Here is a 14043-nt window from a genome sequence, read left to right as displayed (position 1 = left end):
GAATTACACGGGCTACTCAATAGTTCTCTCAGGACTCCTTGCTGAATCATTTTCTCAATTATAGGAGTTATCCCTTCAATTATCTCTGGTGTCATTTTGTACTGAGGAATGTTAGGATATGCAATTCCCTCTTTCACTGCAATTTTCACTGGATCTACATTATTCATCAATCCCACATCCTCTCCTGTAAAATCCCAAACTGCTCTTTTCACTGTGTCTCTCAGCACTTGAGGCAGATCCTCCGGATTGAACACTGGAAATGTACCAATTAATTCACTTTCTCTATTTTCTAAAGTCATCCGGTAGAAAACATCATCATCTGGTGTCTCAAAAGCTATTCCATCTGGTGTACAGAAAATTGTGCAGTTCATCTTGCATAATAAATCCCTACCTAACAGATTCACTGGGCTTGTGTCACAGACAATAAATCTGTGCATGTCTGAAAATTTCCCTATCTGTACTTTCACTGGTTCAGTAAGACGTGTTCTGATTTGTGTATTGGCTACACCAACTACTTGGATTGCTTCATCCGAGAGAGGAAGATTTCTAACATCTGTTGACCTGACAGTTGATCTTGTCGCACCTGTGTCTACTAAAAAAGTAACACCCTCTTCATTAATTTTCCCATCCACAAATGGTCCTGCCTGGTCTATTTCTAGAGTTGCACCAAGTATGCACTCCTCTTCCTCTCCTCGGCACCGTCAATAATCACCTTCAGACTCACTCCCTTCACTCTTTAACAAGTACTGCTGTACTTTGTTAGTACGTCTTGGTTTGTTTACCTGCTCATCATTGAAGAATCCCGAATCCTGACTGTACTTTTGTACCCCTCTATTCTGCGGTAAAGGTGGTTTTGGCTCTTGACTCTGCTGCTGTCTCACAACTTTCTGCTGTTGTTGCTGTTGCTGCTGATTATTCCCTTCATTCTGCACCTGTTGATTTAAGGATTTACCCTCATTTAATGGTGGATTAGGACATTCCGACCTCCAATGTCCCAGTTGGCCACAGTTGTGACACGGGAACTTTTTCTTTGCTTCCCCAAGACTTCCTCTTCCTTTACCTGCAAATCTTGGTCTATTTCCTGTATTATTTCCTGGATTATTTGCCTGTTCCACCAACTGTGCTTCCTGTCTTTCTGCAACTTTCACCTGTGCCCACATTGCTTTTTCCTTCAGCTTTCTTTGTTTTGCTTCAATTTCATCACTGAAATATTTTGCATGTCTCAGAATCTCATCTACTTTCTTACTCTGCCAATCCACTGTGTGTTCACGAATTCTCTCACTAATTTCAGGTCTAAGACCATATACAAATCTGTATACAAAATGACTCAAATCTTTGTCACCCAGATGTTCATCTCCACTGAATTGTTTAAAAGCCAGTATCAGCCTTTCGTAAAAAGCATGAACTGATTCTTTTGCTTCCTGTTGTGTTCGATCTATTTTAACCCAGTCTGTCTCTTTTGGAGGAACTTTACTCTTCAGGTATACCATCACCTGATCGTACTTCCTCATCACTTCTGGATCTGGTGCCCCTGTTCTTGAATCTCTTGGATATTCCTCACTAGGCCAACTCACAACTATTTTACACTCTGTCCACAAGTCTGCTGGAACAATTATATCAAACAGACTATTCAGGTCAACCCACAGCACTTTTGACAATTTCACAAACCTGTCTACCTGCCTATACCACTCGACGGGCTTTTCTCTCAATCGAGGGAAATCATTCGTAAATGATAAAATATCCTGTCTGGTCCATGGAACATGTACATATCCTCCTCCAGGTATTTCTCTCATGGGAAACTGCTCTACTGGTTTCTCTTTTTCTCTCACTGGAAATGCTGAGTAAGTTGTTCTATCTTCACATTCATCCCTTTTCTTATACCACCTATCCTTCCATTTTTCCACATCACCCCATCTACGCAATAATGCCACCATTTCTTTAATTTGTCCTGTTCTACCAGAATTATTCAAATTCTCTATGTCCTTCTCTGTGAAATCCATCCTGTACGTTTTCTGTAAAGCCTTTACTTTATCAATGTCAACTCCTTGCTCATTTGCTATCGCTCTCAGTCTATCATGTGTATTTCTTGCCCTCCATCTTATGCTCTTGCACATGAACAATAATTCACCATCATGATGACTTTTCAGGATTTCTGTCGGAACTGTTCCTGTCACAAGCTCTTCTAATTCTATACGTAATTTAACCACATCAACAACTTGTGAATCTTTATCCTTTTTCTGAAGAACCTTCATCCAGTCATTTAGGTCGTCAACTGTTATTTCCGCAGTTTTTCTCGCTGAAACTATTTTTTTCTGCGGTTCTAAAATTGGCATCCCTAAACTACTAGAATCACTAATATCCATGAATTCACTACCTGTGTCATGTCTTGTTTGTCTCAGGTCATTTCTCCCTGTTCTTTTACCTGAATCTCCTGAAGGACCAGCTGAATTATTTGCAATATATGGAACTACCAGCCCATTTTCACCTGCTCTCTGTCCGTCAAGTATAGGAATTACCGGACCTATAGTAACAGGCACTGTAACAGCTTCCATATTCATCGTTAACTCTCTAATTTTCTCAGTCAGTTCTGTTGTCGTCTTTGCTAATTGTCTGGCATTTCTGGCATTTTCCTCTCTGAAAGAACTATTATTTCTTGATTCAGATGTCATTTTTTCTTTCTCAACTGTATCTCTTATCGGAGAAACAACTGGTGTACTTTCTTCCGATTCTGATCTATACGGAGGTGGTCTCTTGTACATCATATCATTCAAGACCTCATCCTCATACTCTCCATATCTTCTCCTATCTGTCTCAGAAACCCTTTCTTCTGAAGGAGCCGAAGCTTCAACTGTTCTCATAGGATATAATCCATCTGACATGGTAGCATCTCGCCATCTTTTCATTCGATCCTGATGTGTCTCACGATCATGTCTCCTCCCAAACATATACCTGTAGTACCCTCCAGACCTTTGCTTTTCTCGGTCATGAACTTCCTCTTCCCATTCCACTAAAGCCTCAAACTGTGTAGGTCTCGGCTTCGGATCTAAGCATAACATCTTTTCCCGTAAATTTCTCAACACGGCCAGATTAAATGAACCATGTTCTGGGAATGCTAAAACACCATCTTCTTTAGTATACCTGACCCAATTCTGCAACCATATACAGGTATGTAATCCATATTTCGCAACCATAAAGGATGCAGGTGTCTTCGCTGGAGGTAGCAACTCACCCTCTCTTGTCTTAACCTCTTTATCCTTACTAAACCACTTCTTAACTTTTCCAAAGAAGGTTTTCTTCTTTTTCTCTTCTTGGTAATACATTTTAACGCTTACCAAAACTCTCTACTCTTTCCGTATGGAGCGTCTACGTCACTAAATAGTTCTTCCAATCCCTGCGCAACTCACACTAACGCACCAATCTTAGCGCGAACCCTATTCTGAGTTACTATCCAATCAGTGCGCGAACCTTCTGACGTCAGCAGCCGCTGCAGTCTCTGTCTTCTGTCTCTGTCACTCGTCTACCCCTCCTTTACAAAAACTCTCAGTAGACTTCGTGTGTCAAAATTTCTACAAAATCTATTAGTTACAACATGAAAACATCTCCATTGTCTGCTTCGCTAACCACAGAATAGTAAAAAAAAAATCTATTTCTCAAGAGCCAACAATTTTACATACATCTCATAACTGTTTCCTCTAGGACGTATCCAAAAGAGTCTTACAATCAATAAATGTATATGCATTCACGCACATTCATACGAGAAAAAATATAGTACATACACACAAAATCCTGCTTCTTGAGAACAGCGCACAATCTGCCTCTGTACAGAATTATAACTCACAACAACTAAGCAGCTTACCTCCGCCCAGTTCTGCAAACAAGCTCAGAGAATACCTATTACTCCTCCCGCAATAAGCTTTAACGGCAATCCTTACGGATCCCTGGGACTTAAGACCAGAGTTTCACAGATAACCTTTACTATGATTCACACTCCTTATATACTAGAAATGTCTAATAGTAACATACAACAATGTCACCGATTCCGAACCCAGACAATGTGAACGCGCAACTTCTATTGTTACACGTAATTCCTTACAATCCCGTCTTTCCCGAGAGCAGCATATACACCTTCCTCTGCCCTACTACGGAACCGCTTCCAGCTTCCAAGTTCCAGAAGCACTACATATAACTCAACATTACGACTCCAACATTTAGTATTAGTACATATACCAAAAACATCAAAATAGATCAATAATCAATAAGCTAATTTACAAGCAATCTTATCTTATCAGATCAAGACAACCATCTAAACCATCCTCTGCTACCAGAGAAATTGCTACAGATCAGGGTATTAGAAATATGCCCACTACCACAGATAGAGTAATTTTACAGTTACACGCACATACATTCATCATACGCTAGGGCCCATTTCACTAACATACGCTCCAATACTCTACCAGCAGCAAACCTGTGGGAAGAAAACTCCTAAAGCACCCTGCATCTGTATCTAGGCGAAAGGACCAGTTTAGTGGTTGCCTGACATAATATAAACAATCTATAAACAATAATCAAACATAATTCAATAAATGACAAGTAAAGAAACAACCAACACCATATTTAAAAGTTATATTGCTTTATCTAAAACTAGTCAGAGTAAATCAGAATAAATCATTTCTCATAGCTACCTATTCTAACTAGTGTCAGAACGGGTCAGGACCAGTCTCTCAAAAGTCTTTTCAGGATAAGGTCCTCAGCATCAGTCCTCAGCACCGCAAGTTCACGCAGCAAGGCGACGAAAGAAAGTGTGGGGAGAGCCCTCCCTAAGCTAACATATTTTATAATGCAAAATACAATGGAAACCCACATGAATTTGACAAGTAAAATTGTAGCACTGAGCAGAACGAGAAGGAAAGGATGTAACTTTGCAACATCTTGAAATCTCCGCTCAAGTAAAGTCATAATACGCAAACTTCGGAACAGGAACCAAAGATTTGAAACTATTAAAGTTCATTTCCCTTGGCAAACCGGCTTTAACACAGAGTTCTTTCTGAGGCTCTTTGTTTACCAAGGACAAATCATTTCTTTTGGAGATCCTCCAAACTTGCTGATGTCCTCCCGGAAATTTCCATATAAGGACTACGGTCAGTTGTCTGTAACCGAATTCCAGCAGGGGTCTCCCTTGTCACATCACAGATTTCGCCTGTACCAGAGCTCAGCCAGGCTTCAAATTATTCTCAGTTATTTTCATGAAGGCCTCCATAGGCCACAATAGACCATCTTTAATTAAAGAGACAAAATAAAGATTACTACATCATAATGATTAAACAGTGTTAACCCCACTAACACCCTTATGTGTATGCATTTATCTAGCTTTGCGACATATAGAGCATTAATTCAGACAGCGTTTTGTGCTCAAAATAAATAGCACACAGCAACATTTAAACATGAAAACTTGCACGTTATTGTGAATACATAAACAGCACACGCATGCTAACCCTCGTGTAACCTTCTCTTGTGTTAGGACAAACAGGTTGATTAGTGAAACACACTTGCACAAGACTAATAATTAGTTGTTAATTATTAATAATACGCATAGACATGCCAGAGCTTCAAAACCCCAGAAATTTCTAACAGAAAACTCTGCTCCAGCACTAGCATAGAAGGTGGGTGCTTTGCAACAGTACGTTTTGGATTCCTCACTTACGCATATTTATCTGGGACGCCTCACCATGTATCTATATCTCTAATCCCATAAATTTACAAGGGTGCTTTATAACCTTAGCCTCTCCCTAGAGTGAGAAGCTTTGTACAGCCTGGCATCTGTTGTTTCCACATCAGTAAATGTATGGATTCTCGCATAGACCTCTTAAGTCAATTCATGTGAAATCCATTTGAAGAAAAACTCTTCAGTATGAGCTGTACTGGCCTTTTATAATAATTACTATCTTAACCACTATTCCTTTTCTGTTCTTGCAGCTGCTTTTCTTTGGGTTTGGATGGCTGTTTTTCATGCGTCAGTTGTTTAAGGACTATGAGGTAAGGTGCCAGTGCTTATGTTTTTGTCCAATGACTATGCTTTTATGTATATATGCAATTATTTGCCCATGGAAAGAAAATAAATTATTCAGAGTGTCACAGGAATGCCTCTTTACGTTGTTTTACCTTTACTTGAAATATTTCTTAGAAAGAGAGAACACAAAATGAGAGCACATAAAATCCATTTTTTAATTCTAGCTTTTATAATAGGTTTTTGCTTAAAATGGAAAAAATTATCAGTCTGCTTTTCTCCAAATTTCACAAGAAGTCATATACTACTCCTAAATACAATAACACAAAAGGCACTTCCAGTGCAGCTGTGACAATTTTACAATATTGTCAAACAAAATGGACAAGTTTCATGACTTAAAGCAAACTTTTTTCGCTGTCATTGTGGGAAAACAAATTAGAAAGGAGAGAGAGCACAACTGCTGTGTAGGAAACCCCTCACCCACCTACCTAGTAGGTGGCATGCTTCATCATCGGGGCCCAACTGGATTGTCTAGCACAATCCAGTTGTGCTACAACGCCTGAGATACAGCGGAGCAGGGTTATGAGTAGTGAGTGAAGTGCTATGTGCAGTGATATAAGAGTTAAAAAAGTCTCAGGGAAATGCCCTTTTGAAAAAAACTTTAATTTTAAGGGTCCCAGGACTAATGTAAAAAGAGAGAAGGGGATAGCATTAGGAATGTTATTTTTCCTGGTATCCCTGGAAACTAAGGTCAACTAGTTTCAGCCTTCGTTATATTTCTAGAGGCTTTCGTCAGGACCAATTGAAATAGAAGAAAAATAAATTTAGGTGAATGGCCGTAAAAATTACATGTAGGCCAAGTGTAATTATCAGCACACACCCTAAAGTGTGCTGTGAGTGTAGTGATGATATACTCACAGTAACTTCGTTCGAGGTTACCTGTAAATCAAGAGTTAATTTAGAGCTGGGGAGCAGTTGTAAGTCATGCATATAGACTAAATGCATGCTCCTTTCGATAAGAAGGCTAGTGATATAGGACTAGACTACTAAGGTGAGGGTGTACGAACACTATAGAGGCTTGCGTGGCTACAATGTGCCCCACGAGATCCGTAGGTGAGTGATTATTGTAGTATCGGGGCACATGGTGCGCATAATCGTTATTCATTTTTGCGTGTCTATAGTGCGATCATACCCATGTTGTGTATGTGGAGTTGTGACTGTGCAAGTATAGAGGACACTGATAGCTGATGTGCTATAATAGTCATGTGCACGTGCAGTTTTAAAATGAGCTGATTAAAAGGTGGTAAATATCAGCAAAATTGTGTCCGCTTTGAGTGCCATACAGCAGACAGTCCTTCGTGCTTAAAATTGACAGACAAACAAAGTGACAGACAACACAGAACATAGAAATACAGTCTCACATGAGTAGAGAGGTTGTGAATCCTCTGGAGTTAGAACGCCGTGTGAATCTCCGCTTGCCTTAAGTGGAGAATGAAGGGCAAGGAGAGTGTAAGAGCGCCCTTAATTAAAGGCAAAAAGGTTAAAACAGCAAGGTATTCAGGGTCTAGACCGGTCCATGGTGGACCGCTAAGTTACTCACAGTTTGAAGGGAGAACAGGTCCGAAGTACCTAGGACGGCGCTCGGTTCCGCTTGTTCAGCGCCGATGCACGCGATGGGCGTGGTTATGAAGGGTGAAATCAGGAAGTAGCGTACTGACGCTGGGGAGACTAGAGCGTCTGCAAATTGCATGGAAATAGAAGATAAACTCGGTGTCCCGTTTTTACGAAGCACCAAGTGCGAGAACTAGACATTTTAAATTGTAAAAATGTCTAAAGTATGCACAGAACGAGCTATGGAAAATAACCAACTATGATAAACAAAATTCTAAAATAAAATTCTAAACGGCTCAATATGCCATAGTAATAGGCATACAATGTGCCTGGAAATGGATGACAAATTCGGTGTCCCGTGTACGGGGCGCCGAGTGAGTGGAAATGACATTGAAATGTCTAAGGGGACCTAAAGTATACAGAGCTCCATGGGAAATAAATAGGAGTGCTAAACGGCCAACTATGCCTAGGTGAAGGACTACCATAAGGGGTAGATGTGAATAGTATGCTAGTGCTTGACAGGGGGTTACTGGCTGCCACTTGAAGCTAAATAGTAATGTTAGAAGTGGCGGTGATGGCGATCAGTCACAAGTAAGGAGGGCTGTGCATAACACAGTTTTAATGAAGACTAGAGAGCGATCAATGTCGATATATGCTGTTCCAGGGGACATTATCGTTAAGTCCTGAGATGTGGGTTGAAAGTCTGTAGACCCAGCGTTGTTCTTTTTCGAAGAGACGTTCTTGAATATCAGTTGGGCTAGGGTCTAGTTGTTCAATGACTACCCATGACATGTCATTGGTGGTGTGTCCCTTGGCCAGGTAGTGATCAGTGAGTTTGGTAGTGCTGCGTTTGCAGCGGATATTACTGCGATGCTCGCAGATTCTGATTTTGACCTTTCTGGTGGTCATACCAACATAGCGCAAGTTACATGGGCATGTGATGAGGTAGATGACGTTAGTTGAATTACAGTTGGTATGTTTATTGATTGTCCAGATTTTGTCATGTTCAAGGTTGAGTGTTTTAGTGGTTGCAGTGAGATGACAAATACTGCAGTTGCCACATGGATAGTGGCCTGTAACTTCTGGGAGTCCCCATGCATTCAGAACTGTGCTGGGCATGTTCAGTGTTTTTTTTGGCCTGGTAGGTACTAGGCTGTCTCTGAGATTATGCGACCTCTTGTATGAAAATAGAGGTTTTTCCCATTGTAGTTTACCTGAAGTGACAATTTTCCAGTTGTTTTGAATCAATTTAGCAACTTGGTTAGAGATGGTATTGAAGGTGGTTACACACGTGAGTGGTAAGGTCGTAGATTGATTCAGCTTGGGTTCCAAGAGACCTTCACGGTTTTGGTTGCGGGCTCTTTTTTGTGCTTTGTGGATAACTTTATTTGGGTATCCACGGTTTTGAAGCTTTTTAGTTAGTTCTTCTGATTGGTATTTAAAATCTTTTAGATCACTGCAGTTACGGCGCAATCTGAGATATTGGCCGAACGGTAGGTTGTCCCTTAGAGGCCTAGGGTGGAAACTCTGGAAATGTAGAAGAGAGTTTTTTGCTGTTGGTTTGAAGTGGGTTTTAGTCATCAGTACACCATCTTTTGCTTCAATTTCCAGGTCTAGGAAGGTGATTTTGGTTTTGCTTGTAGTGTGTGTGAATCGTAGGTTTTGGTCTAGTGTGTTAATCCAATTCAAGAAGTCGTTGAGTCTTTGGTTATTACTTGTCCAGATTAAGAGTACATCGTCGATGTATCTCTTATAGAAAGTGATGTCTGGATGGTAAATTGATTGAGGGTTGAGGATATGTAGTTCTTCAAAGTTTGACACGTAGAGCCCCGCTACACTAGGAGCGAAGGTGCTCCCCATGGGAGTTCCGTACTGTTGTAGGAATATGGTACCTTCATATTCGAAAAAGTTATCTTTGAGGGCTATTTCCGCACATTCCATTATGAATGATTTTGGGGTGTAGTACTCCCAGATTGTTTTGTCAAGTGAGGTGCGGAGCACCTCTAGGGTGTCATCTTGAGGTAGGCTCGTATAGAGGCTCTCAACATCCAGACTTACTAGGATGGAAGTAGTAGGGTTAAATTCCAAGTTGTTAATTTGGCTCAATAAGTCTTTAGTGTCTTTTAGGTATGCAGGAGTCGACTGTACTAGAGGCTGTAGATAGAAATCAACGAAGCGAGACAGGGGTTCAAGTAATGAGCCTATTCCAGAAACAATAGGTCTGCCCGGTGGTGGTGTTTTGTTTTTATGTATTTTAGGGATGGTATAGAAGTATGGAATGGTTTTACCACCTGAGGTAAGGAATAATGCCTCTTGTTTGCTAATGTAGCCATTAGATTCCGCTTCATGAACCATGATGTCAATTTTGGTCTTAATTCTGATAGTTGGATCTTCATTCAGTATTTTGTAGTTCTTTTGATCATCTAGGAGGCGTGTGCATTCTAGATGGTAGGCATCCCGATTTTGGATAACTATCCCCCCTCCTTTATCAGCTGGTTTGATGATAATGTCTCTGTTGTTTTTGAGACTCCGGATGGCATTAAACTGTTGAGTTGTAGTATTGTTAAATACTTTGTTCCCCTGAGTGTTTTCTATGCCTTTGTATATCGCTTGTTCGAATGCGATGAGTTCGGCTGGTGTGGTATGAGGAGGAGGAATAAAAGTTGATTTCAATTTAAGGGTGGTGTCTCCTTTTGCTTCTTGTTGTGATTCCTGATTAGGTGAGTTTTCAAAAAAAGCCTTAAGTTTAAGTTTGCGAAAAAATTCTGATAATTCACAGTGTAATTTGAATTTATCAAGTTTCGCTGTGGGTGAAAAACCAAGGCCTCTATTGAGGACCTCTTCCTCCGCTGTAGTGAGAGAATGACTTGAAAGATTGGTTATTAAGTTCTGCTTGTGTTCGGCTGGGGTTCCTTCATTCTGCTGCGTGTGTTGGCACTCGGGTTCTGATTGTCTTCCCAATGTACTTGGTTTCCTCGTTGGCGTCTTCCGCGTCCCCTCTGGCCTGATCCTAAAAAAGGAAACCGTTGGTTGGGGTTGCCAAATTGGGGTTGGGGTTGTTGGAATTGTGGGTTCCAGCCGTAGAACATTGGTTGAGTCATGGGAGGGAAGGGAGCCGGGTAATTAGGTACCATTCCTGGGTGCATGTTAGGCCATGGTTGTTGCCAGTGTGTGTTTCTTCCTCTGCCTCTTGCCCGTTGTCTATTTGTGTAGTAGTTTTTCTCTGATCCTGAGCTCTCATTGGTGCCACCACTATGTATTGAGGAGCCTTCGTCCGAGGACATAGAGTGGTTGGATCTTGTGGGGGTTTTGTAGTCTGCGTCAGAATAAGGGTATGTTTTGACGTATGAAATTTTTTTTAAATCTTTTTGAAATTGTTGGATCTTGGATTGTGTTAGCTCTTCTTTGTAATCTGCTATCTCTTTATTGACCTCGTCTAGTCTTTTCTTGTACGATGTCAACGTGGTTTTGAAGTGTTGTTCAGTTGCCTGGATATCTATAAGGATCGCATCTGAAAGTCTTTTTGCTGTTTGAATGATCAGAATTATCCAATCTCTTGTGCAGTGCCATGCAATTTGTGCCCAGTCTCTGCGAAATGCTGCATCGTCTAGGAAGATGCGTGGCGCGTTGGTTACTATTAGGCCTTTAGGGGCTGTATTGGAGCGCAGATATTCCGTCAGTATAACCCCGTGTAGAATAGTTCTGATACGTGTTCTTTTTTTCTCAGAGAGATTTTCCCAATCCGCACTCTGAGAGATTGTTTGTGCCACATTAAAGTCTGCTAATAGAGGAGTGGCTGCTAAGATGTTATTGACATCTTCATCAGTGAACGTGAGTCCTGCATTTTCAGCCATAGTGTGTCTGAAGCTGTAGTTTGTACTTATCAAAAGGAAGGGAGCAAAAAATGATAAAAGGTTTTGGCTCTCACAGCTGTGCGCTGTAATGACAAATAAGAACAACAAGAGAGCGAGGAAAAGCAAGACTTGTCCTCTTCCCCAGAGCAATATGGTCAAACAAAATGGACAAGTTTCATGACTTAAAGCAAACTTTTTTCGCTGTCATTGTGGGAAAACAAATTAGAAAGGAGAGAGAGCACAACTGCTGTGTAGGAAACCCCTCACCCACCTACCTAGTCGCAGAGACTGGGCACAAATTGCATGGCACTGCACAAGAGATTGGATAATTCTGATCATTCAAACAGCAAAAAGACTTTCAGATGCGATCCTTATAGATATCCAGGCAACTGAACAACACTTCAAAACCACGTTGACATCGTACAAGAAAAGACTAGACGAGGTCAATAAAGAGATAGCAGATTACAAAGAAGAGCTAACACAATCCAAGATCCAACAATTTCAAAAAGATTTAAAAAAATTTTCATACGTCAAAACATACCCTTATTCTGACGCAGACTACAAAACCCCCACAAGATCCAACCACTCTATGTCCTCGGACGAAGGCTCCTCAATACATAGTGGTGGCACCAATGAGAGCTCAGGATCAGAGAAAAACTACTACACAAATAGACAACGGGCAAGAGGCAGAGGAAGAAACACACACTGGCAACAACCATGGCCTAACATGCACCCAGGAATGGTACCTAATTACCCGGCTCCCTTCCCTCCCATGACTCAACCAATGTTCTACGGCTGGAACCCACAATTCCAACAACCCCAACCCCAATTTGGCAACCCCAACCAACGGTTTCCTTTTTTAGGATCAGGCCAGAGGGGACGCGGAAGACGCCAACGAGGAAACCAATTACATTGGGAAGACAATCAGAACCCGAGTGCCAACACACGCAGCAGAACGAAGGAACCCCAGCCGAACACAAGCAGAACTTAATAACCAATCTTTCAAGTCATTCTCTCACTACAGCGGAGGAAGAGGTCCTCAATAGAGGCCTTGGTTTTTCACCCACAGCGAAACTTGATAAATTCAAATTACACTGTGAATTATCAGAATTTTTTCGCAAACTTAAACTTAAGGCTTTTTTTGAAAACTCACCTAATCAGGAATCACAACAAGAAGCAAAAGGAGACACCACCCTTAAATTGAAATCAACTTTTATTCCTCCTCCTCATACCACACCAGCCGAACTCATCGCATTCGAACAAGCGATATACAAAGGCATAGAAAACACTCAGGGGAACAAAGTATTTAACAATACTACAACTCAACAGTTTAATGCCATCCGGAGTCTCAAAAACAACAGAGACATTATCATCAAACCAGCTGATAAAGGAGGGGGGATAGTTATCCAAAATCGGGATGCCTACCATCTAGAATGCACACGCCTCCTAGATGATCAAAAGAACTACAAAATACTGAATGAAGATCCAACTATCAGAATTAAGACCAAAATTGACATCATGGTTCATGAAGCGGAATCTAATGGCTACATTAGCAAACAAGAGGCATTATTCCTTACCTCAGGTGGTAAAACCATTCCATACTTCTATACCATCCCTAAAATACATAAAAACAAAACACCACCACCGGGCAGACCTATTGTTTCTGGAATAGGCTCATTACTTGAACCCCTGTCTCGCTTCGTTGATTTCTATCTACAGCCTCTAGTACAGTCGACTCCTGCATACCTAAAAGACACTAAAGACTTATTGAGCCAAATTAACAACTTGGAATTTAACCCTACTACTTCCATCCTAGTAAGTCTGGATGTTGAGAGCCTCTATACGAGCCTACCTCAAGATGACACCCTAGAGGTGCTCCGCACCTCACTTGACAAAACAATCTGGGAGTACTACACCCCAAAATCATTCATAATGGAATGTGCGGAAATAGCCCTCAAAGATAACTTTTTCGAATATGAAGGTACCATATTCCTACAACAGTACGGAACTTCCATGGGGAGCACCTTCGCTCCTAGTGTAGCGGGGCTCTACGTGTCAAACTTTGAAGAACTACATATCCTCAACCCTCAATCAATTTACCATCCAGACATCACTTTCTATAAGAGATACATCGACGATGTACTCTTAATCTGGACAAGTAATAACCAAAGACTCAACGACTTCTTGAATTGGATTAACACACTAGACCAAAACCTACGATTCACACACACTACAAGCAAAACCAAAATCACCTTCCTAGACCTGGAAATTGAAGCAAAAGATGGTGTACTGATGACTAAAACCCACTTCAAACCAACAGCAAAAAACTCTCTTCTACATTTCCAGAGTTTCCACCCTAGGCCTCTAAGGGACAACCTACCGTTCGGCCAATATCTCAGATTGCGCCGTAACTGCAGTGATCTAAAAGATTTTAAATACCAATCAGAAGAACTAACTAAAAAGCTTCAAAACCGTGGATACCCAAATAAAGTTATCCACAAAGCACAAAAAAGAGCCCGCAACCAAAACCGTGAAGGTCTCTTGGAACCCAAGCTGAATCAATCTACGACCTTA

At 41.1% G+C, this 14043-nt stretch overlaps 1 protein-coding gene across 1 annotated transcript in view; it reads left to right on the top strand.

Moving 5' to 3' along the window:
- GPHRA (golgi pH regulator A) overlaps window positions 1-14043 on the top strand; it is a 71837-nt gene that overhangs the window by 22684 nt on the left and 35110 nt on the right. Inside the window, exon 2 of the mRNA XM_085621179.1 lies at window positions 5974-6033. Within this exon, the coding sequence (XP_085477305.1) occupies window positions 5974-6033 (60 nt within the window). The remainder of the gene's footprint in view (window positions 1-5973; window positions 6034-14043) is intronic.

This window comes from Triturus cristatus, chromosome 8, assembly GCF_964204655.1.
Source record: "Triturus cristatus chromosome 8, aTriCri1.1, whole genome shotgun sequence".
In the NCBI taxonomy this organism is placed as follows: Eukaryota; Metazoa; Chordata; class Amphibia; order Caudata; family Salamandridae; genus Triturus; species Triturus cristatus.
Note: the sequence above shows the minus strand (reverse complement) of the source record. Positions and strands in the feature narration are given on the sequence as shown.